Below are 26,583 nucleotides of genomic sequence, written 5' to 3' on the forward strand. Positions count from 1 at the left end.
GGACACGATGACGGCCCCGAGTATACGAGCTGTATTTGAAGGGAGCGGTGAAGGGAGCGATAATGTTGAAGGCAAGATTCCTCCAGAACAAAACAAATGCAGGAGATTGACGAAAAATAGAGAACAATCGCCCCTCTTCTGGACGGGAAGAGGTGCAAAGTAATGCAGACCTTTACGCCCCGCCTGCGTATTCGATGACGACTAGCACTGGGGAAGAAAGTGTCGATGCGGAAGTCTTCAGGCCTGAGAAGGCTCCGCTTCTGGAGAGAAGGCAATCCGATGATCACCACGATCAACCGTCCCCGTCATACTCAGCTGGACCATCCGGCACTCGCGACGAGGGACCTCTCATCCGACGCTCGTCTACCATCGTTCCGGCCCGCAAACCCGTGGACTGGGCGAACAACACCGCAGATGCTATTAGATGCAGCGTTCTGAATGATCGACCGGCCACATGGACGGTGAAGAAAAAGAGAGGCATGGCGCTGTGTCCCTTGGCTGCCGCCGTTTTAGTCCGCGAGGGCATCCTCACCACCAAACAACTCGAGCTTGTACCATCACTCCTTGAACGTCCATCTTCTCCTTCTTCTTCACGAACAAACCCACATAACCCCACAGATCCCTTGTCAGCCGTCATCATAAGTAGTTATGATGTTCTCGGAGATATCTTGCTTGGGGCTGCTGGCGGCCCGGTAGAAGTAGCGCGCAAACTTGGGCCTCTGGCACGGGAATCAGAACGGAACGAAGCGCTGGCTCGGGAATCACAGGCATCGACGTGGGCGCGGGAGAACGAGCGGTCGACTGATAATGCACTGATGGTTGGTCCGAAAGCACTGGTGCACTATGGCGTCGGCACGTACAAGGGTTGTCGAAAAATCGTGGAGACAGCCATCAAAACTCCAATGACCTATACGCATAGCTTGACGAGAGGATTTCATAACGCGCCGAAGCTGTATGGGGAGCAATTGAGACCTCGCGAAGAGGTTGTCGACCTGAAGAGTGGATTTGTAGTAGGAGGAAAGGTATGTTTCGCCTCGATTCGATCAAGCGTTAGCCTAACAGCAAGCAGACGCTTGTACTGGGTACATATGATGGTGTCAAAGACTTCTTTTGGATGCCAGTCAAGGGTGCGCAAAAGGAAGGCATTGCCGGAGTCGGTAAAGGCTTCTGCAAAGGATTTGGAAACCTCACGTGCAACTTCGGTGAAGGTAACCGTCCCATCTGTAGATGTGTTGTTCGTATGCTAATTGCGTCCAGCTGCTGTCGGAATCGTTGGATATTCCTTTTACGGCATCTACAAAGAGATCCAAAAGTCGGCTTCGGGAGGAAACCTACCGGCTAGGAATGTAGTGTTGACGCTGGGCGAAGCTGAGTTTGAACAAGCCAACGAGGAGGAGCGGCGCAACGTCATCAAGCGGTGGCTTCAGGTGCAAATGAGGCAGAAATGATGAAAGGATATCGTCATATTATGTATTATGTTACAGCACGTCTGCAATCATCGTGCAAGTCGTTTGATCTTTCCCTGGAATGCGGTTGCCGCGACAAGCCCAGCTTCCAATCGACAGCCGGGATGTTTCCAATTGTGTAGTGGAGGTGAGCCGAATTGTCCAGTCCACATCCGACAGAAAGTTCCATCTCCCGCACCGATCGAACATACGATTGGGCGAGTGCCGTTAAGTTCGCCGCGAATGCTTGCGTGCATTGGACGTTATGTTTGCTGTCGCGGTAGTGTTGACTTTGCATTCTGAGATTGATGAGATCATGGTCTCTGCTGACTAGATGAACTGCATCGAATCATCAATGTCTATCATGGCGGTCATGCGACCCCGGAAGTTCGCTTGGTGACCTTAAGCGTTCTGATATCGGCATCTCTGCTGGGGGTGAGGTCGCGTAAAGTTCGGAAGCGACGTAACCCGAATGTGCATATTTTTGTTCATCACCGTAAACTTGAGGCTGCAATGCGTATTTGTCTTCCACCTCGCGCTGCTTGGCCAGCTTCCGATATCCATATGCTTTGTGACCGAAGAAGGCGGCAAGTAAAATGGCGATGACACCAACAGCAGCGCCAGCACCGATGCCTGCCTTGACTCCTGTAGACAACTCATTATTCCCTGCTTCTGTCGCTTTGCTTTCGGACGGTGTAGGTGATGAGGTTGGTGAAGCTTGAGACGATGTTTGGTCAGTGGCTGTAGGTGAGGATGTAGACGCACTCGCTGTGACCGCATGCCCAGTGAAATTGCTCGGCAGCTCAACAACTCCCATGTTGTTTGTGCAGCAAGAATCGCTATCGCCACAACACCACTTGGTAACCTCCCTGGTATCATCGAGTGCATTGTAACTGCCGTCTCCCGAAACTCCACACGGTGTCATCCTTGAACCCCCAGCTGCGTCGCGAGTGTGTCGGCATACGTCTAGACATTCGCTACTTTCCGGGTCTGAATTGGTACAATATTCAAGCCACCAGCTCGTCGTTGCCACTCCATTTGCCATGCCGCGGTTTTGACACAAACCGTTCGATAAGCATTCGTCCTGGGTCCAGCCCATCTCGTTGGTCTCGTTACCGGGTGTGTTCGCCCGGTTTAGGCTACAGCACATTGTGGACACTCCGTTTGAGCATTGCTTAATCTCAGGGTTGTTGGTCTCTGTACCGTTCGCGTAATAACATGGCGATGTGCCAAAAGCGAAGATTGTTGTCGCTAACGAGGAGCACAAGGCAAGAGAAGAAAGAATGCGCATCTTGAGAGATTTTTGACGAGGAAACTCGCGCTCGAGGGAAAGAACGGAAAACAAGGAGCTTCGCAAACGCATGGAGACGGCCGCATGTGTACCTTACATAGCAACCTTCAGCCCCAATCAAGTCCGGAAAGCATTGTACCCTTGTCAGATGGCCTGAAAATGGCGTTGTAATTCGCCTGGGGGCGAATAAGAGGGCTGGAGCACGCAAAGGTAAGCGCTCAGCCTGATGCTTCATGCCCGAGTCCTTCGCGAATAGTCGTGGCTAGAGAAGAAGAGGATAACGTTCCGGCCCAGAACGTGCTGCACTTTGCGTCCTCGTCAACATTTTCGACCACAGAAGGGCCATTCAAGCTCTCTGTTTCGGAAGCATCCCCCTGGTGCTGCGCCGCACAGAGGCATACCAGAGGTGCGGTAGCCGGTCAACTGGAGAGATCTTGGAGCGAGGCGTAAAGCCCGCAGGAGGCTCGGAACGAATTTTTAGATTGCATCTGTCGTGTTAGCCTTGGCGAGCCGTAGACGGGTGCTGGATTGGAGAGCTGGCTTGAGTGAAATGCGACGGAAGCGCAGAACTTCTGTTGGGCACATTGCCGTGACATCTGGAAGTCATGGGCATTCCATCGCTTTCATCGTCCAGACAGGCACATGAAGCCTTGTATCTCTTTTAGAAGATGCTGAATGCACAGGTAATTGCAGGGCGCGGTGTAGGTGGTTACAAGGCGAACATTGTTGCCTAGCCCCAGCCCCCAAACCATGGCACGGACCAAGTGGTACCGGCGTCCAGATCGCGCTTGCCTGCGATAGATGCACAGACTTTACATAGTGTACGCTGCTTCCGTAATGACTCGGATTCGCCTTCCTACTTTCTCTTTGTTTGATGGAACAGCTACTTTCTCGCAAGGTTTAGCGAGGTTATCTACGAAGTCGAATATCCTTCGCATTCCTATAATCTTCGGCACTGGCGACGTCCGGCCGATCCTGAAAGGTCACGATGTCGATGATGCATTCTTCGGACCGAAGAAGTCCCTCTGTCGGTCCTGAAGGCCTCGTAGTCGAGTCGACTAAGGATATTTACACACTAACAAATGAGGCGATCTAGCGCCATCTCGCAACGGTTCCTCCTTCGCTCAAACACGCACTATTTAGCCTCGATAGGCTCTTCACCATGTTTAAGGCTCACCGCTAATCACACCACGCATGGCACTAAAAGTACTGCGATCGATACCTTTCAAAGAGTTACCTGACAGGGCAAGTCCGTGGCATCAACCGTAACCTAACAAGTCCGGCTTAGCGTTGGGACCCTGACATTGCTGTTTCATTATTCCACTTTCGTATCTGGGGGTGCGCCCATATTTCCTAAGTTGACAATTAACATCTAAACACGGGCAGAGGCAAATGCGGCCCGCTCCTATCGTGCGTGGCATGAGATGCACGATGACCACAGCGCGCGTGATCAGCGACCCATTCGTAGCGCGCCAGCGCACACCTCTAGAGTCCGCACTCCACATTTCTGCATACTCAACACCAACTGCAACTGCTACTGGAGCTGACATTTAACGACATTCTTTCCGACTGGAGAAGCTGACGGTTTTGGTAGACGTTCGGGTGATTATGACGACATGCGGGGAGCGGCGCTGCTGGCGCTGGCGCTGGGGAAGCAGAAGTGCAGGGGCTGTGTGGGATAGGCCGTGGGGGAGGAAAGAGATATAGTCGCGTGAGAAGACGGTTGAGAAGGAGACATATTCTTCAAACTTCACAAACCACATCAATATCATCCAAATGAGTACACGATACGCAGCACAGCCATACCGTGAGTCAGAATCATTTCCCACTTCCCAGCTCAGGCATATCCTCCGTATACGGAAACTGACAACACCAGACATGGACGACTACGGAGGCAGACATTATCCCCCTCAACCCGAAGCCCAAATTCCGCCTCCGTCAACTGGACGATCTCGTCATCCTCGACCTGAACCCCAAGTTCCGCCTCCGTCAACTGGACGGCCTCGATATCCTCGCTACGACGCTGTCCCAGAGAAAGAACGTACGCCACACCTCCCATCCTATCACCCGTATCAATCATTTACTCACGAAACCCCAGACCGCCGTCGGCCCCGCGCAAACACCTATCGCCCACCCCTCCCCTTCTTCATCCAGCTCCTCAGCCAGCCCACAACCACGCCGGCCTCCTCCTAGGCGTTCTCCTCGCAACCACGAACGCTCACCACCGGAAGAAGACTACTATGCACCTCGTCGTCGTCGCCATAGAGAGGAAGACTACTTCTCCGACAACAGGCATGATCGGCGTCATCCTCATCATCGTGAACGCGATGTTCACCGGGAACGAGACATTCACCGGGAACGAGACGATGATAGGGAAAGGATGCCGGTAAGGCCCCACCCAGAGAGAGAGGTTGATGAGCCGAGGAGGAGCAGTGGGAGTAGGCCGGTGCGTCCGAGAGCAGAAACTAAGGGAAGTAAGTGGCAGAAGGAAGGCAAGAAGTTGTTCAACGAGTATGCGGTGCCGGCGATCAAGGCAGAGGGAACGAAGTATATTAGTAAGCAGCTTGGGAATATGTTGGCGAAGGGGATTGCTTGAGGAGGCAGGGAGAAGCAGTGTTTCAGGGAGCGGATTCAAATTGTACGATATCTCAGTATGTTTAAGTGTTGAACAGATTACATAGCATGACAATGCTGCGGTAGGGTATGGCTACGGGTGTACTTTTATTCATTCTTGCATTTCTCCTCTGCTTCCCCCGCCGGCGATTCCAATGCCATATGGTCATGTAATGTTCTCGTGCCCGGTTTCTCGTTGAGGTATGTCTTGCCTCGACAGCGTTCCTGCAAACCATCGACTGCCCAACCCTGTAGAATCCGCACCTCCCTCGATGCCACATCAGCCTCTTCCTCTTCCTCTTGCCCTTCCCACTCCACCTCCTCTTTCACCTAGTCCTCCTGCTTTCCTTTACTCGCTCATTCTTGCCCCGCGTCCCCTCCCTCCTCCACTTCACCAACTTCTGCCTTCTCTTTCCGACCCTGCCCACCCTCTGCCACCGCCTCCACTACTACCCCAGAATCGCACTTCTTCGGCCCTCCCACCCAGCGGCCCTTCCACTCCCACTCCATCAACTCATCCACAAGCAAAGGGCCCTCGCCCCCCTTCAAAGCCTTCCTGGCAACATGCACAGTAACCTGTCGATTTCGGATATAATGCAGTTTCCACTCAAGGCGCGCCAGGTCGTCGGCGTCGCGCTGGATGTCGAAGCGGAGCGCAGCTATGCGCGCGACTAAGTGACAGAGTCAGTGAGTGAACCGCGGCTATCGCATTGCCCATCCTGCGATAACTCAGGGGACGTTACTTTACGTACCATTTCTCTCTGTTTCTGTAATCCTCGGCGTGAACACCACCACGTTCACCTCCGCACGTATGGCATTGACTTCCTCTTCGGAGACCCATGGCTTGGGAGGATTCGATCGCCCGTTGCACGCATCATTCGAGCCTAAGCGATCTAGCCCTGCAACTCCACGATGACCCGGTGGTGCACGCACACGTTTGTATCTCTGTGAGGGGAGGTGGTACACGCCGTACGTGGTAGTCCTACTCGCTGGGCACGCAGCAGGGATTGGCATTGTGCTCGAAATGTCATCTGGACCGGATGAGCACATTTTGTGCGGATGTAGAGGAGTGTGAGGGAGGATTTTTCACAATAAGACTGCATGGTTGGGCGGTTTTCATCCTTGTGCGTTCGACGGATGTGTGTTGAGGACCGCTACCGTAGAAAGGCCAACCCCTAATGATGGTGTTGGTAGCCCACGCCTGCGAATAGCAGCAGACCGTACGTGAGTAAGTAATGCGCTTCCGCTGAGTCGTACCAATACATCAAATTTAAGATGGTGGGTTAGGGCTCCATCTACGCGGGTGGAGCTACACTCTAGCTGTCGAGCAAAGACTGCAACATCACGTGTATATGTTCGTACAGTGATAAGCGTGGTGAAGGTCATATCGAAATCATATTCGTGCATCTATGGACTCTATCATAAACAATCACAGTCATAGCTTGCTAGCATCGCCAAAAGAGTAATCTTGAAAATTACCCCCATGATCCAAGAAGGAGAACCCATCACTCCCACTCCGATCAATGCTTTTGTTCATCCTCTATCGCTCGCTTTCCATGCAAACATCACATTTACGCCGAGGGCTCCTCGACCTCATCCGGTTTCTGCGTCGTCTCAGCATCGGTCATCTCTGAGTCCTTTGGCTCGGGTGCTTCGGCCTGCTTCTTGGCCTCCTCTTCGCGCTTCTTGCGCTCGATCTCGGCCTGCTTAGCAGAGGCCTGTTCCTCGTGCTTCTTGCGGATGGCGGCTTGCTCCTCTTGGATCTTGTCGTTGTACCGCTGGATGATGGGACCGGCGATCGAGCGGATGTCTTCCGACTTGGAGACGTACTGTGCCTTAGTTGCATCTTCACCCTCGTCATACAGCCAGTCCTGCGACAGAGTTAGCATGGTCCAAGTGGCATGGTATAAAGAAACTTACCTCTGTTTGCTCGAGCTTAGCGTTCAGCCTAGCCTTCTCGTCGTCGTTGGCGAACTCGGCGTAAACGTCGAGAATCTTGTCCTTGAGCTCGTAAATGAACGCCTCAAGGTCGTTCTTCTGGTGCTCGGTATCGGCAACAAGCTTATCCTCCATGATCATCTGGTTCTCCTTCTCCATCGCCGCATCCTTGTTCGCCTGGTCCAGGGCGGCGGTGCCTGCTGAAAGAGGTAGATCGCCCTTGCGCTGCTGCTTCTTGACCTTGCGCATCTTCGGGGGCTCCTTGGATTCCTTGGAGTCGACGTCCATTGCCTGTCGATCTTTTGTTAGCGCCTCTTCAACAGGCAAAGAAACAGAAGCTTGCGATACAACATTGGCATTTGATTTTCGTCGTTTCGCAGCGCGGCGCTCTTCAGAAGACTCATCGGACTGCTGCTCGCTACTCGGATCGACAGAATCGTAACGGGGGTCGAAATAAGCAGACGAAGAACTGGAAATACGTACGTCACCCTCCTTCTTTTCTTCTGGAATGGGTTCCTCAACCTCAACCTCTTCTACGTAGTATCCAGATTCAACGTTGAGAACACCGTGCACATTCAAACGCGCCTTCAGCTTGCAGATCATGAAGTCGCCCTTGGGGTCTTCCTTGACGCCTTTTACTGAGAAACGGCCAATCCAGGGGTTTGTCTTTCCAGGAAGCTGCTCCGGCTTCGCATACCTGGCCTCGAGGTCGAAGCCGTGCTTGCGGTAGAAGGTAAGGATTTTGGTGGAAGGCATGACGTTGCCCTTGTTAAAGACGGTCAAGCTAGTGTCCTCGTCGGGGATATCTTCGGACTTCTCCCAGGTGAACTCGATGGGGTAGCTGACCATGTCGTGTACGGAAAAGTCGCGAACGCGGAAAACGGGAGAAAGGATAGCACAGCTGAAAGCGCAGCCACGGGCAACGGCCTCGTCCTGATTCAGGGTGAAAGACAAAGGCTTGCCGAAGAATTCCTGGATACGGGACTTGAGCGCGGGAACACGTGTGCAACCACCGATCATCTCGATGGCGTCAATGTCCTCGGGCTTGAGCTTAGCTTCCGCGAGCGCCTGCTCGATCGGGGCCGTGGCGCGCTGAAGCAGAGGCTCGATGAGCTCTTCGAGCTCTTCACGCTTAAGCATACCGCGAACATCGACATCGTTCATGACGGACTCGATGTTCAGGGGGGCGGCGGTGTTGGCCGAAAGGATCTTCTTCAACTTCTCAACACCAGCCTGGACACGGAACTTGGCCTTGGCGTTCTCAAAGATGTCAATCTTGTACTTCTCCTTGAACTCCTTGCCGAAGTGCTCGACCAGGGCCTGGTCAATGTAACGACCACCGAAGTGGCGGTCCCAGGCTGTCGACTTGACGGTCAACTCGCCTTTCTTGAACTCAACAATCGAGGCAGTGTAGTTGCTGTGGCCGATGTTGACGAAGGCTACCCTCTTGGGCTTCTCCTCGGGCGCAGGAAGGTCGAGCTTAGTGATACCCCAGCCGAGGGCAGCGGCGGTGGTGTCGTTGATCAAGCGCAGGGTCTTGAGTCCAGCGATCTCGGAAGCATCGAGCAGCGATCTCCGCTGGGCGTCGGTGTACCAGGCGGGCACGCTGATGACAACGTCGGCGACGGGAAGCTTGAGCTCGGCGGAGGCGGTCTGCTTGACCCTTGTGAGGTACATGGCGGTGATCTGGGTAGCCGTGAACTTCTCCTTCTTGCCCAGATAGGTGACCTCGGCGCCGACCTGGCCGTTGATGTCGACCAAGGGTGCCGAGACAAAGTTCTTCTCGACATCGACATCGGGGTCGTTGAGAGAGCGGCCGGCGAGGCGTGTGAAGGAAGAGACGGTGTTCTTGAGGTTGGAGACCTCCTGGTTCTTTGCGGCCTCACCGATGTACCTGCTCTTGGGGCCGAAGCCTACCAGAGACCTGTAAACAATGTCAGTACGAGTTTTCTAGATAGCGGTGGGAGGACCTACGGGGTGGCGCGGTTGGAGACTTCATTTGTGATCTGCGACAATCAGCACTGCATGCGACGCACAGTTTGAGGAGGTACACATACCACGTCAACACCGCGATTCCGCGCAACGGCAATGACGGTGTTCAGCGTCCCCAAGTCTACTCCCACGACAGACATGTTTGTGTGTGTTCGATGTGGCGGGGTATTAGGAAGGTTTGCAGGTCGAAACGCGTGCGGTTCGGGGTATCGTGGTCGTTACAAAGTGTCGTGTAGGAAAGAAGGCAAGCTCTGTGGAAATTTTGAGCGCGTTCTGGGGCTGCTGGGTCCGCTGGGCTGAGTTGCTGCAGAAGCTTCTCGAGTATTCGTTGGCGCTCTATGAAATTCTATGCACACCAGAGCAAACTAGCAGTGGGGTGTGGCACAGGCCGGGATGTGGCACCAACCACCACTCAGCAGCCGCTTTCCGCTCACAACAACCACCGCCCGCCAAAACAATCCGCGCCTGCGTCATGGCGCACCCACAATTACCACCATCAGCCTTGCCGCCGACCCAGACCGTCTGGCGCTCCCTGCGTCGCTGACCCGCCCCGCTGCTGCGACGTCTTGACGGGCTGCTTTGCGCTGCCTGTCGTTGCTATCCAGTGTGATTATCCATGGCCGACGTCCCTCCATACCCTCTGTACGGTAGGAGCTACCTGCTCTACCGCGTCTCTCCCCTGCACCACGGCGACGCGCCGCTGTTGAACGACCGCACGTTAACCACGCACGCGAAGCGTCTGAGAGAACAGTTAAAAGGCGACAATGTGCGCGGGGTTGAGGTCGACTTCGCAGGAACAGAGGATGCGCTGCCAAACCTGGGCCCGCTCCAAGAGTGCGATTGGGACATGATTGGCGACGAAGACGCGTGGATCGACAGGCACCGCCAGCTGGTAGACCCCGAAGCCTCACAGTTGACTACCGTCGTCTCTGCAGAACAGGCGCGGGGCATTGAAGTTACCCTGGACTACGAGAAACAATCGTACAATGCACTGTTGCTGCGGGATCCGACTCTCACCTCCTCCCCTGGTGGCTTCACTTCGCTCCCCTTGTTGCTGGTCAAGATGCCCTTGGCGATCCGCGACATCTTTGTAAATTACATCAGAACCAGCTTTGATGCCCATGTTGTTCCACTCAGACTGTCTTCAGCCTTCGTTACGTCCAGCTTGGAGACCTTCTTCCGTCACCTGTCCGCCAGCACCTCTACCCAATCCGTAGAGGATGTTATCAGACAGCTGCAAGTTCAGTTGTCCTTCCACAATGCCACAACTCTACTTAGGCACCTGGACGTGACTATAGCAGGCCGCGATGTTCCGGGCTTTCTAGAACGTGGCAAACTTCTACGAGATGCAAAAGGCAGGCCCTTCACAGCTGCATTTGCCGCCTACATGAAGAAACACCTTGCACTGGACATCTTCCACCCAAAGGTTCAGGTCTCGCGGATATCGTGCGCCAGTTTCGTCCTGGCTACCGACCGCCTCAAGCTCATGGCACCTGATGTTGCTGATGTATCAATTGCCGACAGCGATTCGCCCGAAGGAAGCGCAGGAGAGTTGGCTGTCCAGGAGTTTTACACATCCTTAGTCAAAGAAGCCACCGGGACTGGCATATTTTCATCCGAGGATCTCACTGTGAACAGAAGATCGTCAACCCCATCATCCGAAAGCGTTAGCGCGAGCCGGCGAAAGCGTGCAGTGAGCAATGTGGCCGCTGGATCCCGCAATGCGAAGCGATCGAAAGCAAGAGAAAAGGAGAATCGCGATGGTGCGCTAGGTGACGAAGAGATGGTAGACGCATGATGAGGATGCTTTTTGAGACAGAAGCAAGTCGGGTAATTATTATCATGGGCCTCCGGTACCCGAATCAGGCCGGCTGTCCCAAGTCTTCATTCGCCTGTGGCCCCTTCAATATGTCGTTCTGGCGATTCTCACAAGGCCTCTCACTCGGTGCCTACAGCATCATCGACATCATAGCCAACTCGTTGGCAACTTGCGCCGAGAAGGGTGGTTCTTGGAAATCTACGAGCTGTGGCAACCTGCGGAGGCTGGAAATTCCGTGGTAAATGGATGCGACAAGCCTTGTCTATTTTTTTGCGTCTCTCTCAAACTGTTATATACCCTGTTTACAACTCGAACCACTTCAATTCCAGCCTCGTATGTTAGCATTAATCAACACGCCAACAAAACTTATCTTAAGGAGATATCTATCAAGAATAGATTTCACAATCGTGTGTGATTCAGATGTACATGGGCATGACCCGCCAAAATATGGTGTCTAGAATCGGTGAGCTGCTTTACCTGTCTATCTCTATACCTCCAGCGCTGTCCTTTTCACTGGGGCCACTCAAGATACAGTGCGACCGATGATGTGAGATGGTGCGGAGTAGGGCACCGGCGCACGGCGCGAGGGTGACAGTCCGCCGAAAAAAGCGGATACCCACGCTCCAGTCTCAATATGTCCATGAACGTCGGACAATACCACTCCAATTGCTCCGAACTTGCATACAAAGGTGGAAGATACATCCAACCTTCTAGCGATTCTTTTGCCGCCTGATCGACTCCATATTGCAGCACAAATACTCAGACTACCTCATTATCAGAATATTCTTCTCGAGACACAATGGCCAAAGAGATCACCCAAGACCGTCTCCCAGCGACCATACTCAATCTAGCCAAGCGCGTCGAAGCCCTTCTCAAGCGGCAGTCCTCCTCCCCACCATCCCGGATCCTAGTCGCCCTCGCAGGAGTCCCCGGCTCAGGCAAATCAACAGTGTCAGCGGCTCTTCTCCTGGAGCTTGCCGCAAAGGGTATAACCGATGTAGCTGTCGTAGCCATGGTACGTCTGCTACACTCTCCGCTGCCGCAGGTGTTCTCCGTACCTATGTGAACTGACCATACGGACGTAGGATGGCTTCCATCTCACACAAAAGGAACTATCGCAGTTGCCAGACCCAAAGGAGGCATTTGCCCGCCGTGGCGCCCCTTTCACGTTCAATGCGCTTGCATTTCTCGGCCTCGTCAAATCTCTGAAAGTCCTCCCCGTAACAGGCCCTTCAGCCCCAGAACAGTTCCTCTACGCACCTAGCTTTGACCACGCGAGGCAAGATCCCGTAGCCAATGGCATCCCCATTTCGTCATGGACCCGCGTGATCATTGTAGAGGGAAACTACACCCTTCTTGACGAAGATCCGTGGCGGGAGGTAGCGGCGTTGTGCGAGGAGAAGTGGTTTGTTGATACACCAAGGGAAGTGGTGTTGGAGAGGCTGGTGGGGAGGCATATGATGGCGGGGATTGAGACGGATGTAAAGAGGGCTGTTGAGCGGGCGGAGGCGAATGATCTGCCGAATGGGGACCTAATTAGGCGGAAGTTGATCAAACCGGATGTTATTGTCGAGAATTGAAGAATCGAATTTGTCGTTCGCGAACTGGGTTGGAAGTCCCATTGATGGCATTGCGTGCTGATGGCGCAGTAAATGGCCTGTAGAAAGACCTGAGATTCGAGTGTCGATGTTTGCTCAGCAGTTAGATTGGAGTAAGCAAGTATACGGTTGAACAGAGCATAGTATAGAAGACGTCGGTCATCAAGAACATAGGTACTTGTAGAAGGGAAGGTTAAATGTACTACGTGGTATCTCTTCAAGCATCCAAAAGACTATTGAACACCTTCAATCACAACCTTGAATACACCCTCCTTCCCCGCCTTTACCAACTCAAATGCCTTCTCCGCCTCCTCAAACTTGAACCGGTTCGTTATCAATGACTTCACATCAACCTTACCCGAAGCCACCAGATGCACAGCATTAGGATAACACCCCACCGAGTATCGAATAGAGCCTTTGACAGTCAATGCGCGGATGCATGCCGTCGTGATAGGGAAGACGACGTTCTTGTTTCAGACTTCGTTAGCACAGCTTTCCAGGGGGTTGAAACCGGATGCTAAGACTCACCTCTTTACCCATACCAGCCTGCACATAGGTGCCTCCCTTGATCGCAACGTTCACGCCAGCTTGGATACACGGCTCCGCGCCCGTACATTCGAGCACCACATCCGCCCCCTCCCCCAGTTCAAACTCCTCCTTAATCAACCTCGCCACCTTCTCCGAGTGCGCCACCGGATCAACCCCCTCCTCCGCCCGCGGAGGCAAAAACGTCCCATCCGCAGCATACTTCTTCGCAAATTCTAGCCGCGACTGCGAGATGTCTACCGCGATGACCTTCTTTGCTCCTGAAGCTTTGGCCACAGCTTGAGAAAGCACGCCAATGGGGCCCGCGCCGAAGACTACAACGGTCTGGTTGGCGCGGATGGAAGCGACTTTGCAGATCTGGACGGCGACGGCAACGGGCTCGACCATGGCGGCTTCTTCCATGTCCATGGTGTCGGGGATCTTGTAGCAGTAGTCACTCGCAACCGTGTAGTACTTGGCCAAGGTACCATCCCATGGCGGCGTCGCGGCAAAGATAGTATCATTGCATAAGTTGTAGGATCCGGAGCGGCAGTAATCGCATCGTCTACACGGGACGCCTGGTTCGATTGCTACGCGGTCGCCGACTTTGAGATTGGTTACTTTTGAGCCGGTTTCGACGACGGTGCCGGAGCTCTCGTGGCCGAGGACGATGGGGCTTTGTAGGATGAAGTCGCCGATGCGACCGCGTTGCCAGTAGTGGACATCGCTGCCGCAGATGCCGGTTTGAGCAACGTGGACGCGGACTTCGTACTCGTCGCGAAGCTTGGGGATTGGCCGGTCTTCAAAGGCAACGTCTTTGATGGCGCGGAGGACGAAGGAGCGGTTTATTTCGGTGATTGTGGAGGACATTGTGAAGGTGTGAATGATCGATCAGAGTCAGAAGAAAAGTGATGAATTAGAAAGGGGAGAAGTGGTAGGAGAGAAAACAACTTGGTCTACGATCTCAACTTCCTGATCCATCGTAAACAAATATCGCGTCTCTCCGTACGCGCCACCCTCGCATCGAGGGGTAGAGGTTCCTGTAGCTAAGGGTCAGCGTCACCCATCGACCCCTCCGCTAATGCGGGGGAACCCCGCGATGTGTGGACCCCTAGAGCTTCGAATGCCATGTGGTGGTGTTCTAAGGACCGTTAGGAGTTTCCATCCTGTAGGAATCATCGTGCTCCGGCCACTAGTTTTCGTAATGGTGGGTTGTTGTGCAGACGCGTGCAGGGCGTGGGTGCACCCACTCCGAAGTTCTCCACGTCGCCCTCGCGAACTGGATTGGCGTCAGTATGAACAAAAAAGTAGTCAAGTGAAATGACACGCTGTGTTTCGTGTACTCCTACAGCTTTCACGTTCTAACTCACATCTCTCTTCAAAGTCACGGAACTTCGGTATTCCATCCCTAGACCAACCTCACATACACCAAGATGTCTCTCGCTGCACACCCCAACCCCTCTTCGCCTGTAACCACCCACTTCTCCCTCAAAGGCAAGATCGCGGCCGTAACCGGCGGCGTTCGAGGCATCGGGCTTTCCGCCTCGCGCGCCCTCGCCGAAGCAGGCGCCTCTGTCGCCATCCTCTACTCCTCCACCAAAGACGCGGACGCCATTGCCTCACAGATCGCAAAAGACACCGGCGCAAATGTCAAAGCGTACAAGGGATCTGTCGAAAACAAGGAAGAAATAGCCTCAGTACTGCAGCAAATCGCGAAGGACTTCGGGGGATTGGACATCGTAGTCGCGAACGCGGGAATCGCAAATCACCACGCGGCCGAGGACTACACCGAGGAGCAATGGCGCAAGGTCATGGCGGTTAATCTGGACGGCGCGTTCTACACTGCACAAGCCGCGGGCAATATCTTCAAGAAGCAGGGCCACGGCAACTTGATCTTCACCGCATCCGTCTCCGCAATTCTCGTCAACGTGCCGCAGAAGCAGGCCGCATACAACGCGTCTAAGGCGGGTGTAGTGCAGCTTGCGCGGTGCTTGAGCGTCGAGTGGGTCGAGTTTGCGCGCGTCAACTGTGTGAGCCCGGGCTTTATTGCGACGGATATGCTAGATGTGCATCCGGAGGCGCATAGGAAGAAGTGGTTCGATATGATTCCGGCGAAGAGGATGTGTGAGCCTGATGAGTTGAAGGGGGCGTATGTTTTCTTGGCGAGCCAGGCGAGTTCGTATATGACGGGCACGAATCTGGTCATTGATGGAGGATACACTCTGCCTTGAGTAATTGACAGTTGTGGACTATGCATTTTGACAGGGCGTCGGTTGAGATGGTATGTGAGCTTGGGCCACAGTGCACGGGCCATTCACCTGGTCGAAGGTGACGGTGAACCACAAGGTTTTCGACACCTAAACTTTTTACTGCCCGATTAGGCAGTTTGGCAAGCTGGCTCACCATCACCTAGAATGTTCATAATTTGCCATCGTTCTGCATCATAGGGACGCACGGATAATGCGTGCGTAAGATAAGCATGGACCATAGCGCACGGGCCATTCACCTGTGGTCAAAAAAGTGACGGTGACCAAACAGTCTTCGACATCTTTCGTGATGTATTACCCGATTAGGAAGTTTGGCAAACTGGCTCACCATCACTCCCAGAACGTTCGCGGTCTCAACCGCAAGTGACGAAATGCTCTTAATACAGAGTGAGACCGAATCTTCCTCAATTCCCAGATTGATATTGCGCTGTGAGCTGTGAACATAGGTTGTTGCTGATTTCGCAGACCATAGCAAGCTCATTAGGCTTCTCGCGCGTACTGCCGAACAAAAGTGCCATACCTTGTCGCTTACAAGGTCGCAAGGGATAGGAAAGCTTAGCTCCATCCCAGATCCAGTCCGCTGATTCAGAAATAAGTTTCGACGTGCACTATCGGAAGGTCCGACCATCACCTGACACCGCGTCTGCAAATGTCGATCGATCTGACTTCCAAATACTGGGTAACAGGCCTACGCGATAGGGTATCCACCAATGCATCGGATTCAATAACATCGGGGGAGGTCACCCCAAGCCCTCGGTCTACGTCCGAGTAGTCGTATGGCTAGGGACCAAGAGACCATCTACCGAGGAGTTCGGTACAGGTGGCCCTATAGTAAAAATTTCGATCCCTGCGTGGAATCCCCGGATGAAAATGTGTAGATAGTACTCCGAATGCTGCTCCCTTTTAGGGACCCGAGACGAGGGCGACCCTCTATAAGCATCCGCATGTAAAATGGAAACGCGTAGTGCCGCTCCAGAATCCAGAGACCCAACGCAATTGGAAGGTTATTGCAGTATCCGCAGTCGCGCTCTTATATACACCCCTCGTACCACAAGTTGACTACCTACATCTCCATATCCTCCTTTTTCCAACCCTTTCCGTTTGACATCTCTTTCCAAACCTTCGCACAACATGACCGCCAACGGAACCACGAACGGCAATGGCGCCACTAGGCAATCCATCCGCGCCCCCAACCCCCCTCTCAAAGACAGCGTCTTCGATATGTTCCGCCTAGACGGCAAGACGGCCATAATAACAGGTGGCTCGGGCGGCATCGGCTACGAGGTCGCACGCGCACTGGCAGAAGCCGGAGCAAACATCGCGATATGGTACGCCCACTCCAAGAAAGCCAGCGCGCTCGCCCAAACCATCGCTTCAGACTTCAACGTAAAGACTAAGGCGTACCAAGTCGCTGTGGAAGACTACGCTGCAGTTGAGAAGGCTGTCGCGGAGGTAGTTCAGGACTTCGGCCGCCTGGACATAATGATTGCGAATGCAGGGATCCCCACGAAAGCAGGTGGGCTGGACGACAAGGTCGAGGACTGGAATAAAGTGCGGGCTATCGACTTCGACGGTGCGTACTACTGCGCTCGCGCGGCTGGGCTGGTGTTCAGGAAACAGGGCTGTAAGTTCTACTCTGGCTATTGTAAAGCGTGTGAAGCTTGATGCTGATACTGACGTAGTCGGAAATTGCATCTTCACAGCCTCTATGTCCGGTCATGCCGCCAACGTCCCGCAAGAGCAGTCGTGCTACAATGCCTGCAAAGCTGGTGTGATCCACCTTACAAAGTCGCTGGCTGTAGAGTGGGCCAAGTGGGGAGGGCGTGTCAACTGCGTGAGTCCTGGGTACATCGACACTGCTATCTCAGCAGATTGTGCGTTCGAGATGAAGGAGGAGTGGTTTAGCTTGACGCCGTTGAAGCGCGACGCTGACCCGAGGGAATTGAAGGCCGCGTACTTGTACCTGGCAAGTGATGCGAGCACATATACTACTGGAGCGGATCTTGTGGTTGATGGAGGTTACACTTGCAGGTAGCGCCGTCCTGTAGATTCATCCAAGTTATGTTGACAACATATATCTTGATATTGAACGTGTGAGGTCACAAAACTGTACTCGTGTGCTGTTACACTGTTTATGCAACGCCTCAATGGGTGCTTCCAAATCTCGTCTAGATGATAACATTTGGGGCCAGATGAAGCTCGATCTTTCCACGTGCAATGAACGTCGACTGCCGGCGACCGAGAACCAAGATCGGAATATTCAGGGGCTGTGCACGGTGTTTTGACATGAAGCCATTGTCGCCATGGCGAGACCTCGTTAGTCCCAGTTCTATGCGTGCATACAAAACCTTGTATCCAGTCTCACCAGGTCGTGTCTACCCGCGCTGTGGTACATGCGTCGGATATAAGCGCGAAACAAGTGCGTGGTGACGTCCCTCCACGGAGCCGCTTTCCCGGTGCGTTGCGCCCATTGGATGGCGGGTTCAGGCCGACCACGAGACGAGGGCGACAGTCGCCCGCACGTAGCGGAATCGGTCAACACTGCACCTCGATTCCCAGCAATATGGCGCGAAATCTGGGGAGCCCGGCGCAAGTTCTGGGGACCCCGCGCGTCGAACGACCTGTGGAGTTAGTCAACACGCGCGAGATTAGGCGCAGCCGCGAGTAATGAAAGCGTTGCTGTAATGGAATATTAAAGGCTGTAGCCCAAGGTGAAGCATCTGGGCTATCCTCAGCGATCTTTTCCATCCTTATTCAAGGTTTTTCATCGTCATCATCGTTATGAAGGACGAACAGATTGTCGGTCGCGCCCTCGCCGAGGTGCTGCCTCAGACAAATAGATACTGGTTTCAGACACCGCATCTGTTACGGCTGAATTTGATTCTGCTTATTCCGTTGCTCTCTTCTTCGGTAGCAGGCTACGATGGTAGGTTCCTCCACACGAAGGAGATGTTACAATTGACCGTCAACAGGCTCTTTGATGAACGGTCTCCAATCCTTGAAGCAATGGCAGACTTACTTTGGCAATCCCGCGGGAGCTCTGCTTGGACTTATCAACGCCGCCCAATCTATCGGATCCGTCGCAGTGCTTCCTTTTGTCGGAGTGCTGTCAGATCGATATGGTAGACGGGTTGTGCTTCTCAGTGGTCTGATCGGAGTCATCATAGCCACTATCATCCAAGCGACATCGACTACGCTGGCGCAATTTGTCGTCTCACGTTTTGTTGTCGGCGCGGCGGGCATGTTCGTGGTGCAACCATCGCCGATGCTGATCGCCGAGCTCGCATATCCCACGCACCGTGGCAAGTACACGTCTGCTTTCTGGACAATGTACTATCTGGGAGCGATTCTCGCTGCATGGACGACATTTGGTACCGAGAAACGACAAGATAACTGGAGCTGGAGAGTCCCCACAATCCTCCAAGCTGGATATCCCCTACTGCAGCTGGCATTCTTCTGGGCTCTGCCAGAATCTCCTAGGTGAGCCGCGAAAACCTCATAGATTGCATTTGCTAAACTCGAATAGGTGGCTTGTAGCTCAAGAGCGTACCGAGGAAGCACAAGCTATTCTGACAAAGTATCACGCTGGTGGAGATCACGATAGCCCCCTCGTGAATCGAGAGATTAGTGAGATCGTTCAGGCCATTCGAAACGAAAGGGCTGCATCGACTGTCAACTGGGGCTCATTGGTCGCAACCCCGGGAAACCGCAAGCGTCTTTTCATTGCGGTGTGCCTCGGTGCTTTTGCTCAATGGAACGGCATCGGTATGGGTTGACATCTGATATATTGTGAGACGCTTCTAACATGCTTGCAGGTGTTGTCAGCTATTATCTCACCCTTGTCCTCGACTCCATCGGTATCACCGACTCATTCGATCAAACGCTCATCAACGGGCTTCTTCAAATCTTCAATTTCGGCGCCGCCCTCGGCGCGGCATTCCTTGTTGATCGCCTCGGTCGCCGTACCCTCTTCATTTGGAGCGGTATTGGCATGTTGATCTCATACATTGTCTGGACAGCGTGTTCAGCGGTCAACAACGAGGAAAACAACAAAGCCGCCGGTTATGTCGTCGTTGTGTGTCTTTTCGCTTTCTACTTCCACTACGACATCGCTTATACGCCACTTCTCATGTCGTACCCTACGGAGATCTTTCCGTACACGCTTCGGTCCAAGGGTATCACTTGTGAGCTGTTGTCGATCTATTGCTCGCTGGTCATTGCTGCTTTCGTTAACCCAATCGGTATGGAGAATCTCGGCTGGAAGTACTACATTGTTTTTTGTTGCTTCCTTGCGGTTTTCTTGGCCGTTACGTGGATAGTTTTCCCGGAAACAAAGGGTCGCAGCTTGGAAGAGATTGCTGAGATCTTTGACGGACCAAGCGCTCATGTTGATGTACAGGAAGCGGAGAAGGAACAGGTCTTCGCAGACAAGGAGCACAAGGAGGTAGCATAGGCATTTCATTCCTTTGTTAAACAGAGCCAGTCGATAGCATTCCACTTTTTGTGAGTATATGGTGGGTGTTATATATTTGAACTTGAATCGAAGAACGCTGTACCATCACAAGATTCGCTGTGTTGCCTGTCGTTCGCATTATTTTGAAGATTGCAAAGTTACCTCCGCAGGCTTAGTACGGTCGGCCCATGCATGGCATTCCATGGGAGGATCAGCGTACGTGTGCTCTTAGTACGGCGCTGTAGCCTGGAACACTGTCTGACGCATGCATTGCTCGCGATAAGCTGTGGAACGTTGCAGCCAATTCCACGGGACAATGTTCTGCGAGTTCGCGAAGTATGCCCGTGGCTCACCATTGCGACGTATTTCGAGAGGGGTGCTCTGGCAGGTCGGTTGGCCAGGGATCTACCGTTGCAGCAGCTCTTAATGTTACAGGTTGGTGTCAACGAATTGATGCTGGCAACCTATGTGTTGATCCGCATAGCATCCGGAGTGATTATCAATCCGGGTCTTCAGTCCCACGAGAATTGAGTTGCTCCGGCATCCCCAGGCTGCGGCATCGTCGGCTGTGGCATATCACCTATACCAGTGAAGAAGTTGTTCCATAGGCCATCCTGCATCAGCACATCGACGTCAGCCGGGTTTGCGTTCGGCCACATCATAGCGTAGACGCTGTTGATTTGTGTCTGGGGCGATTCTTGAGTGGACTCCAATGGAGGGTAACTCGCGAGAGTGGTGCTGTCGGGAGTGGATCCGGTCGCCTGATCGTGGACTTGCGGTTGCAGAAATGGCCCGCAAAGACGTTGGATAACATTGTAACAATCTTGTGCGCTAGGATTTAGGGTTGCGATGAGCTGCATGGTATGCAGCGTCTGGTTGACTTGTTTGCGCCAGCTCGCTGACGAGGGCGCATTGGGTTCATTCCGAAGACAGACGCATGGAATGAGTGAGGCTTGGAAAAGAAAATACAGAGCATACCACGCAGCCAGCCTCGTTGGTGGTGTAGAGGCCCAGAAGTCGCTGATAGTGGTTATAGTTGTCTCAGCGTCCCTGAGGCAGCGGCTGTACGCCTCTTGAACAGCGGGTGGAACAACGTTGCTATTACCGTTGTCCGGTGCCCTCGCTTGAAGCACTCGACGCATCACGTAAGGACGATAGATCAAGATCCTGAAGTTATACAGCCGCCACCACATAATCGCATGACCAGTTGCGAACTTGGGAGGTACCGGCGAGCTCTGGCGGTACCACGATGGTACGGCGGTTTCCCACTTTCCTATCAGCGTATCGTCCAACCGAATGAGCTCAGTGGCCGATGGAAATGGCATAGATATAACGCGAGTATAGATGTCGCTGGTCAGCGTATGAAATTTGGACTGCATAATAAGGGCACTGAATGTTGTGATATGGTCTACTTCATCGGGAAGTGAACGGGATAGATTGGTAAGTGCCCGGTCGTTCACGTTGAGCGGCAGCGAAATCTCCACGTTGCGATTCGGCCAGGCTAGAGGGCGGCCAAAGGTGATGGCTGCGCCAATGTTGAAGACGCACATGCACCACCACACACGACGACGGACCTCCATATTCAAAGGCGAAATGTCCCAATCATGGAATTCCTTGTGCAAACCGAGTCCCATGGCCATATGAAGTGCAAGGCCGAGGTAGTTGTAGCCGCTATTGGGTTTGTTGCGCTTCTGGAGGTAGTTGGACATGAGCGTCAGTGTCTGTACGAGAGTGATGTTGCCCATCTCCAAGCTCTCTATAGACATGTTGGATTTTGCAGCCATGAATAGACGTCGATCAGTGTCCGTGGGGGTTGTGGCGGCTGTGAAGTGGCCAATGGCGGCTATCATGAATGCTAAGGCATGCCAGCTGCGTCCGGATGGACGGGGTATGACTTGGGAATATTGGGCCCTGAAAGTGTGCTCTTCAACAAGCGGGTAGGAGATGTGGTACAGGCCAAAGTAAGCGTTGATAGCAGCGTCCAAGTCCACAGATCCCATGTCAAGCGCATCCCACAGCGGTGTATGCAGCCAGTGTTCGGATAGGGAGGTCGCAGTAGCAGAAGGCGGCTGTTGGAGAACCGACTTTTTGTAGGAGGCATGCGCATCGGGAAGCAGTAACCGCAACATGGCCGCCCCTGAAGCCACGCCCAGATAGCCTGCTTCGTGATCATCTACCGTCAACGAAGCCATACCATCGGCAGCGCCTTCATCTTCTTGTGACCCGCCCGTGGCTGGATTCGTCTCTTGAAGTCCATTATCCGTTGTCTGCTCAGACCAGCTGTAGTCCAAGCCGGACGGCGGGCCTTCGAAAGCCAAGGGTGCTTCGTCGTTCGGTGTGGCATCATCCTCGCGCGCATCGTGGCCTGCTGCTGCTACCGCGGACCCGTTGTCTGCGCTTCTCTCGCCATCAAGCTGCTGCAGCTGGCGTAGACTCGCTTCGGCGCGGTGTGCGCGGGCTTCCGCACGAGCTGCCTGGAGTTGGGCGCGTCGAAGTTGCTCCTCGACTTGGGTGAGATATTTACGCGTCAAGGGCGTTCTACTATGGCGCTCGTAGAGGCAGTGCCTTCGATTTTTCTTGCATGGCCCGCACTCAGGCAGCGTCTTGTCGCAGCGCGCCTTGCGCCGGCGACACTCATTGCAAGCTTGATCGCGGTCGGCGTCGCGGATTTCGCTGTCCATGTGCGTGAGGACTCAAGGCATATTGACGGATGGATGCCATAGGCGCGGTCGCATGACTGCTCAGAACCTCCGAACTCGTCGCGGGGGTCTAGCTGCCGCGGAAGGGCCGAATCCACCGCGTTTCCCAGTTGGGTTAACCTCCTATCAGTCCACGTCTGGATAGCATAACATTCCACACTTCAGTCACCGAAACAGAATATGTGCCTGGTCTTTCATATATTCAATTAAACTATATCTATCTGGTGAGGTGAAGGCCCTGAGAATGAGGATCGAGCTTCTATGCCGCAAGCCGAGGTGCGGAGCCAGGTTGGTCCCTCCGAACCTTACATCCCAAGAAGAGAGCCTTCTTTCCCACTTCATCTAACAACATCAAATGGATCCTTCATTACAAGATTTAGTCATTCAAACAGGGCGAACCTCTTGTCAGGGACGAGACCCTGCATTGTTAGGTACATCTGACCTTCATTAAATCTTGACGACACTGAAAGGATTTGTCATCCAAATCGTCCCATCACTTATGAGGGAAAGAGAACTGTCGCTCCCCGGGATACAGATCGCACTTTCTAACTTTTCCCTCCAGCACCTTGCGGCTTTCCCCACCTTCGCATAGCAAATTTGCATTGCGTTTTGCTTATAAATATCAGTTGGAAACACCTTCTCAGAATCTGCTTCGTCGTGAAGAGTAATACTCTGACCTGGTCCTCCTGACCGAATACCATACAATTAGCTTGTGCAAGAATACATTGAGGACGGCGTCACCTACTCATACGGACAAGGACGGATGTCCAAGTGGTCGTTGCTCGACCGCAACTCCAACATTTCTCAGTTTGGTCCACGCTAGATTTGTAAAGCAATCTCATGATTTAAGTCTTGATTTACCTAAGGCATAGCACCGCCTCTGGAGCCCAACGGGCTTAGTCTGCGCCCTTTGAGTACTTACAACTACTGCACGCTAGTCATGGTTCACCACATCGTCCTCTTACTTTGTGACAACCAGGTACAATTGTGCTCGATTCTGACCACAATCCGTCTCTATCTAGCCTCAATCCGAACACTCCGACTGATCCAATTGCTTTCAAGATGAGTCAACTGCATCTTCCAGACTTATCGTGAAGAACGACGAGGAGCAAAGCGAGCGATACGAGACAGCTTACTGTCGAATTCGCCAATGAGCGTTGCGGAAAGTGACCGAGCCAATCAAAGCTGGCTGCTGGACTCTCTGACCGATTCCCATAACGGCTAGCGCCCGGCGCTTACGTTGACTCAAACCTCGTGCTTCCACGAAATACGCTGCGCCCCCACCTCCGGTCAAGAATTCTTGGTTCGCTATGTCTCTAAACAGGTCGAGAAGCCGCGTGTGGCTGGCAGTTTCTCCTGTCGTTGCAATTTAGGCATTGAGTCAAATAAGCGCGACGGGTACAGGGTCCACAGGCGCGGTGTGTAATTGGAAAGTCGGACCTTATTTTGGAATGAAGGGCGCGCGTCCACAGTGTTGTGATGTGCCAAATGCAGCACTAGTAACAAGCGACAGATGGGCGCGGTAGTCGATGAGTCGATGCGAGGCTCGTGGAAGATTGGTCATACTTATAAGAGGGTGGGCGTGGTCGTCCGGTACCGCGTGCTAAAGATCTCATCTCATAACACTACCACATTGATTGGTCAACAAGACCTCTTACACCTTATAAATCAATCCAAAAACTTCGCAAATCAAGAACAGCTCCCAGCAGTATATGAAAACCTTGCCTGCTACTGTCAACAACATCAGACTGGCACCAGGCTGCCACCCTGACGACACATCATCCATCCATCCACTCGACACATAAACAGTTCGTAACGATGTCACCGTCAAATCATCAGACAAGCATTACCGATAAGGACTCTCAAAGCGCCATGGCAGAGTATGACGCACAATCAACGAGGTCAACATCAACAATGACCTCCATGAAGTCGCTCCTAAAGTCAATCTGGCAGTCAAAGCGGACCTCCTCCGCATCGCATACCGCCGAAACACCCGCTGAAAAGAGTGAGAGGAAGTTGAGGGAGGCTGAAGCGAAAGCCACGTGGGCAATGAATCGGTAGCGAAGCGTTTGTGCAAACGGGTGCAAGAAGGAGATTGGGCGGAGCGGCGACCTTTCGGGATCACAAGTTCGACTTGGATAATGGACGTCATGTCATGGAGAGCTTCAGAGGCATATTAGTGGTAGATCTCTAAATGTAAAGAGATATCAGTTTGGATGAAGCGTTTGCATCTTGCCGCATTGCCGTGTGGTCAATATTTTCTTGCCCGGAATTCTGCGGCTGACTGCGTGTATAGTCTGCTCGTGCCGGTTCACAACGCTGTTTGTTGGGTTGATTTGAATCTTGTTGACCGCTGGTTCACGGGGCGATGATCCGAGCGCGTGCGTTTGCTTAATGTCTATAATTTGCCCACCAGCTTCTTTCCTTGACGCTCGACTTCACCACCAACAAATACTGACTTTCAGCAACGGCACATAATCTTCAAATACCGCTGTTGTACAACGATGTCGTATCAGCAACGTAGTGCTGCGGAACTTCGGTAAGTGCGCGTCTTGATTGCCCTCGATTCGCTTTTCGAGCTTTTGTTCGACTCTGCCTGTGCGAATGCTTACCTATCCATAGGGGACACAGCGATAGCGCTGGACGTCGTGCCAAGTCTGTTGACGAACTCTTTGAGGACGTTGACCATGATGGCGAGATGTACACTGGTGAAGGTGCCGAGATCACTGACGATGACGACCCTCACCATCATTCTCCAAGTAAGAAACATGCGCCTGGTGTCACTCCGATATGTTTGCAATTATTGATTCGCCAATTAGACCAAGCACTGAGTCCACCTCACATCCCCCGCAGCGAATCCCCACTCTTCGAGCCTGAGTCCGAGGACGACCCTCTCCTCGACGCTGCAATGGCATCCTTGTCCGAAGCTGGCCGCTCCTCTCCCCTGCCCTATACCGCGACCCTCGACGGCCTCAAGCGTGCCCGTGACATCAAGCATCAGATCGAAAAGAATCTTAACATCTTGGGACGCAAGAGCATGCGTGTCCGTACCCGCACCGTCGAAGAGGACCCTGACAATCAGACCATCAAGACAATGCGCGCGGAGCACCACATGTCATGGCAGGCAATCGTCACGCACCTCAACAACGAGCGCTTGAAGCGTGGCGAGCCCCAGACCTGGACATCGGCGGCAGTGTACTCACGCTTTGTGCGGAATGCGCCTCGCATTGCGGCTGCGCAGGGCGAGATTGGGTTCTCTCCTCAGGATTGTAAGTGAAACTCCAAAACTACACCAATCATGCATTATAAGGATGAACACTAAGGATGAACTAAACAGACATGCACCTCCGCAAGCCCGAGTCCCACCCAGCCGCTCAACTCCCCGGCGCCCTCAACAAGCCCTCAGGCTACAAGTTCGGCGCAGGCGGAGGCCGCAAGCGCGTCCGCGATACTGAGCACGCCGCCCAAGATCTCGCCGACAACTTGCGCCACAAGTGCGCTGACACGCTCAGCGAGCAAGCAAAGATGCTCGAGCATAGCGACATGACTGGGTTGATGATGGAGGCGGTCGCCACGGTGGAGCAGGAGTTCTGGGGCACGGTGGCGAATGCGTTGGAGAAGAAGACGGGAAAGTACTTCGATCCGAAGGTGTTGGAGAGTCGTTATCACTCTGTTAAGTGGTAAGTTGTCATCTTCGAGAATTGTTCGTAATGGCGCTAAGAGGATGCAGATCTCGGACTCTTATGGGCGGTGGTGGTGATGGTTTTCTTCATGATGCTTTGGTCCGTCGGCTACATAGGAGCGATCGGGCAGGTCTTTGTAGATTGGAGCTTTCTGGTTCGGGAGTGTGATAGAGACCAGAAGAGGCCCAGTGCTCCAGTAAGTGGTCCAGGTGTTAAGGCTGGGTTTGGAATATGAGGCTATCATTCACGAATCTTACTTT

At 53.3% G+C, this 26,583-nt stretch overlaps 12 protein-coding genes across 12 annotated transcripts; 8 read left to right on the top strand and 4 right to left on the bottom strand.

Moving 5' to 3' along the window:
- Nucleotides 1-194: 194 nt before the first annotated feature.
- N0V89_005257 (uncharacterized protein) lies at nt 195-1,448 on the top strand (the record flags this gene model as incomplete). Its single annotated transcript, XM_056214034.1, has 3 exons — nt 195-1,022; nt 1,070-1,208; nt 1,258-1,448. The coding sequence occupies 3 exons, from the start codon at nt 195-197 to the stop codon at nt 1,446-1,448; spliced, it is 1,158 nt and encodes a 385-aa protein (XP_056071301.1).
- A 3,064-nt stretch (nt 1,449-4,512) lies between these two features.
- N0V89_005258 (uncharacterized protein) lies at nt 4,513-5,126 on the top strand (the record flags this gene model as incomplete). Its single annotated transcript, XM_056214035.1, has 3 exons — nt 4,513-4,543; nt 4,635-4,777; nt 4,899-5,126. The coding sequence occupies 3 exons, from the start codon at nt 4,513-4,515 to the stop codon at nt 5,124-5,126; spliced, it is 402 nt and encodes a 133-aa protein (XP_056071302.1).
- Nucleotides 5,127-5,706: 580 nt separating this feature from the next.
- Nucleotides 5,707-6,190, bottom strand: N0V89_005259 (uncharacterized protein; the record flags this gene model as incomplete). The annotated part of the gene is made up of 2 exons (XM_056214036.1): nt 5,707-6,008; nt 6,187-6,190. The coding sequence occupies 2 exons, from the start codon at nt 6,188-6,190 to the stop codon at nt 5,707-5,709; spliced, it is 306 nt and encodes a 101-aa protein (XP_056071303.1).
- Nucleotides 6,191-6,920: 730 nt separating this feature from the next.
- On the bottom strand, nt 6,921-9,419 carry SSE1 (adenyl-nucleotide exchange factor sse1; the record flags this gene model as incomplete). Its single annotated transcript, XM_056214037.1, has 4 exons — nt 6,921-7,220; nt 7,270-9,211; nt 9,262-9,293; nt 9,345-9,419. The coding sequence occupies 4 exons, from the start codon at nt 9,417-9,419 to the stop codon at nt 6,921-6,923; spliced, it is 2,349 nt and encodes a 782-aa protein (XP_056071304.1).
- A 476-nt stretch (nt 9,420-9,895) lies between these two features.
- Nucleotides 9,896-11,077, top strand: N0V89_005261 (uncharacterized protein; the record flags this gene model as incomplete). The annotated part of the gene is made up of 1 exon (XM_056214038.1): nt 9,896-11,077. One exon carries the CDS (start codon nt 9,896-9,898, stop codon nt 11,075-11,077), a length of 1,182 nt encoding a protein of 393 aa, XP_056071305.1.
- Nucleotides 11,078-11,897: 820 nt separating this feature from the next.
- On the top strand, nt 11,898-12,678 carry N0V89_005262 (uncharacterized protein; the record flags this gene model as incomplete). The annotated part of the gene is made up of 2 exons (XM_056214039.1): nt 11,898-12,113; nt 12,184-12,678. The coding sequence occupies 2 exons, from the start codon at nt 11,898-11,900 to the stop codon at nt 12,676-12,678; spliced, it is 711 nt and encodes a 236-aa protein (XP_056071306.1).
- A 501-nt stretch (nt 12,679-13,179) lies between these two features.
- On the bottom strand, nt 13,180-14,091 carry N0V89_005263 (uncharacterized protein; the record flags this gene model as incomplete). The annotated part of the gene is made up of 1 exon (XM_056214040.1): nt 13,180-14,091. The coding sequence occupies one exon, from the start codon at nt 14,089-14,091 to the stop codon at nt 13,180-13,182; it is 912 nt and encodes a 303-aa protein (XP_056071307.1).
- A 563-nt stretch (nt 14,092-14,654) lies between these two features.
- N0V89_005264 (uncharacterized protein) lies at nt 14,655-15,452 on the top strand (the record flags this gene model as incomplete). Its single annotated transcript, XM_056214041.1, has 1 exon — nt 14,655-15,452. One exon carries the CDS (start codon nt 14,655-14,657, stop codon nt 15,450-15,452), a length of 798 nt encoding a protein of 265 aa, XP_056071308.1.
- Nucleotides 15,453-16,619: 1,167 nt separating this feature from the next.
- Nucleotides 16,620-17,523, top strand: N0V89_005265 (uncharacterized protein; the record flags this gene model as incomplete). Its single annotated transcript, XM_056214042.1, has 2 exons — nt 16,620-17,112; nt 17,171-17,523. The coding sequence occupies 2 exons, from the start codon at nt 16,620-16,622 to the stop codon at nt 17,521-17,523; spliced, it is 846 nt and encodes a 281-aa protein (XP_056071309.1).
- Nucleotides 17,524-18,269: 746 nt separating this feature from the next.
- On the top strand, nt 18,270-19,941 carry N0V89_005266 (uncharacterized protein; the record flags this gene model as incomplete). Its single annotated transcript, XM_056214043.1, has 4 exons — nt 18,270-18,414; nt 18,461-18,968; nt 19,015-19,253; nt 19,304-19,941. The coding sequence occupies 4 exons, from the start codon at nt 18,270-18,272 to the stop codon at nt 19,939-19,941; spliced, it is 1,530 nt and encodes a 509-aa protein (XP_056071310.1).
- A 512-nt stretch (nt 19,942-20,453) lies between these two features.
- Nucleotides 20,454-22,622, bottom strand: N0V89_005267 (uncharacterized protein; the record flags this gene model as incomplete). Its single annotated transcript, XM_056214044.1, has 1 exon — nt 20,454-22,622. One exon carries the CDS (start codon nt 22,620-22,622, stop codon nt 20,454-20,456), a length of 2,169 nt encoding a protein of 722 aa, XP_056071311.1.
- A 2,522-nt stretch (nt 22,623-25,144) lies between these two features.
- On the top strand, nt 25,145-26,324 carry N0V89_005268 (uncharacterized protein; the record flags this gene model as incomplete). The annotated part of the gene is made up of 3 exons (XM_056214045.1): nt 25,145-25,179; nt 25,263-25,909; nt 25,978-26,324. 3 exons carry the CDS (start codon nt 25,145-25,147, stop codon nt 26,322-26,324), a joined length of 1,029 nt encoding a protein of 342 aa, XP_056071312.1.
- Between the last annotated feature and the right edge of the window lie 259 nt (nt 26,325-26,583).

Source organism: Didymosphaeria variabile (assembly GCF_027946475.1).
Source record: "Didymosphaeria variabile strain IMI 356815 chromosome Unknown scaffold_4, whole genome shotgun sequence".
Classification (NCBI taxonomy): domain Eukaryota; kingdom Fungi; phylum Ascomycota; class Dothideomycetes; order Pleosporales; family Didymosphaeriaceae; genus Didymosphaeria; species Didymosphaeria variabile.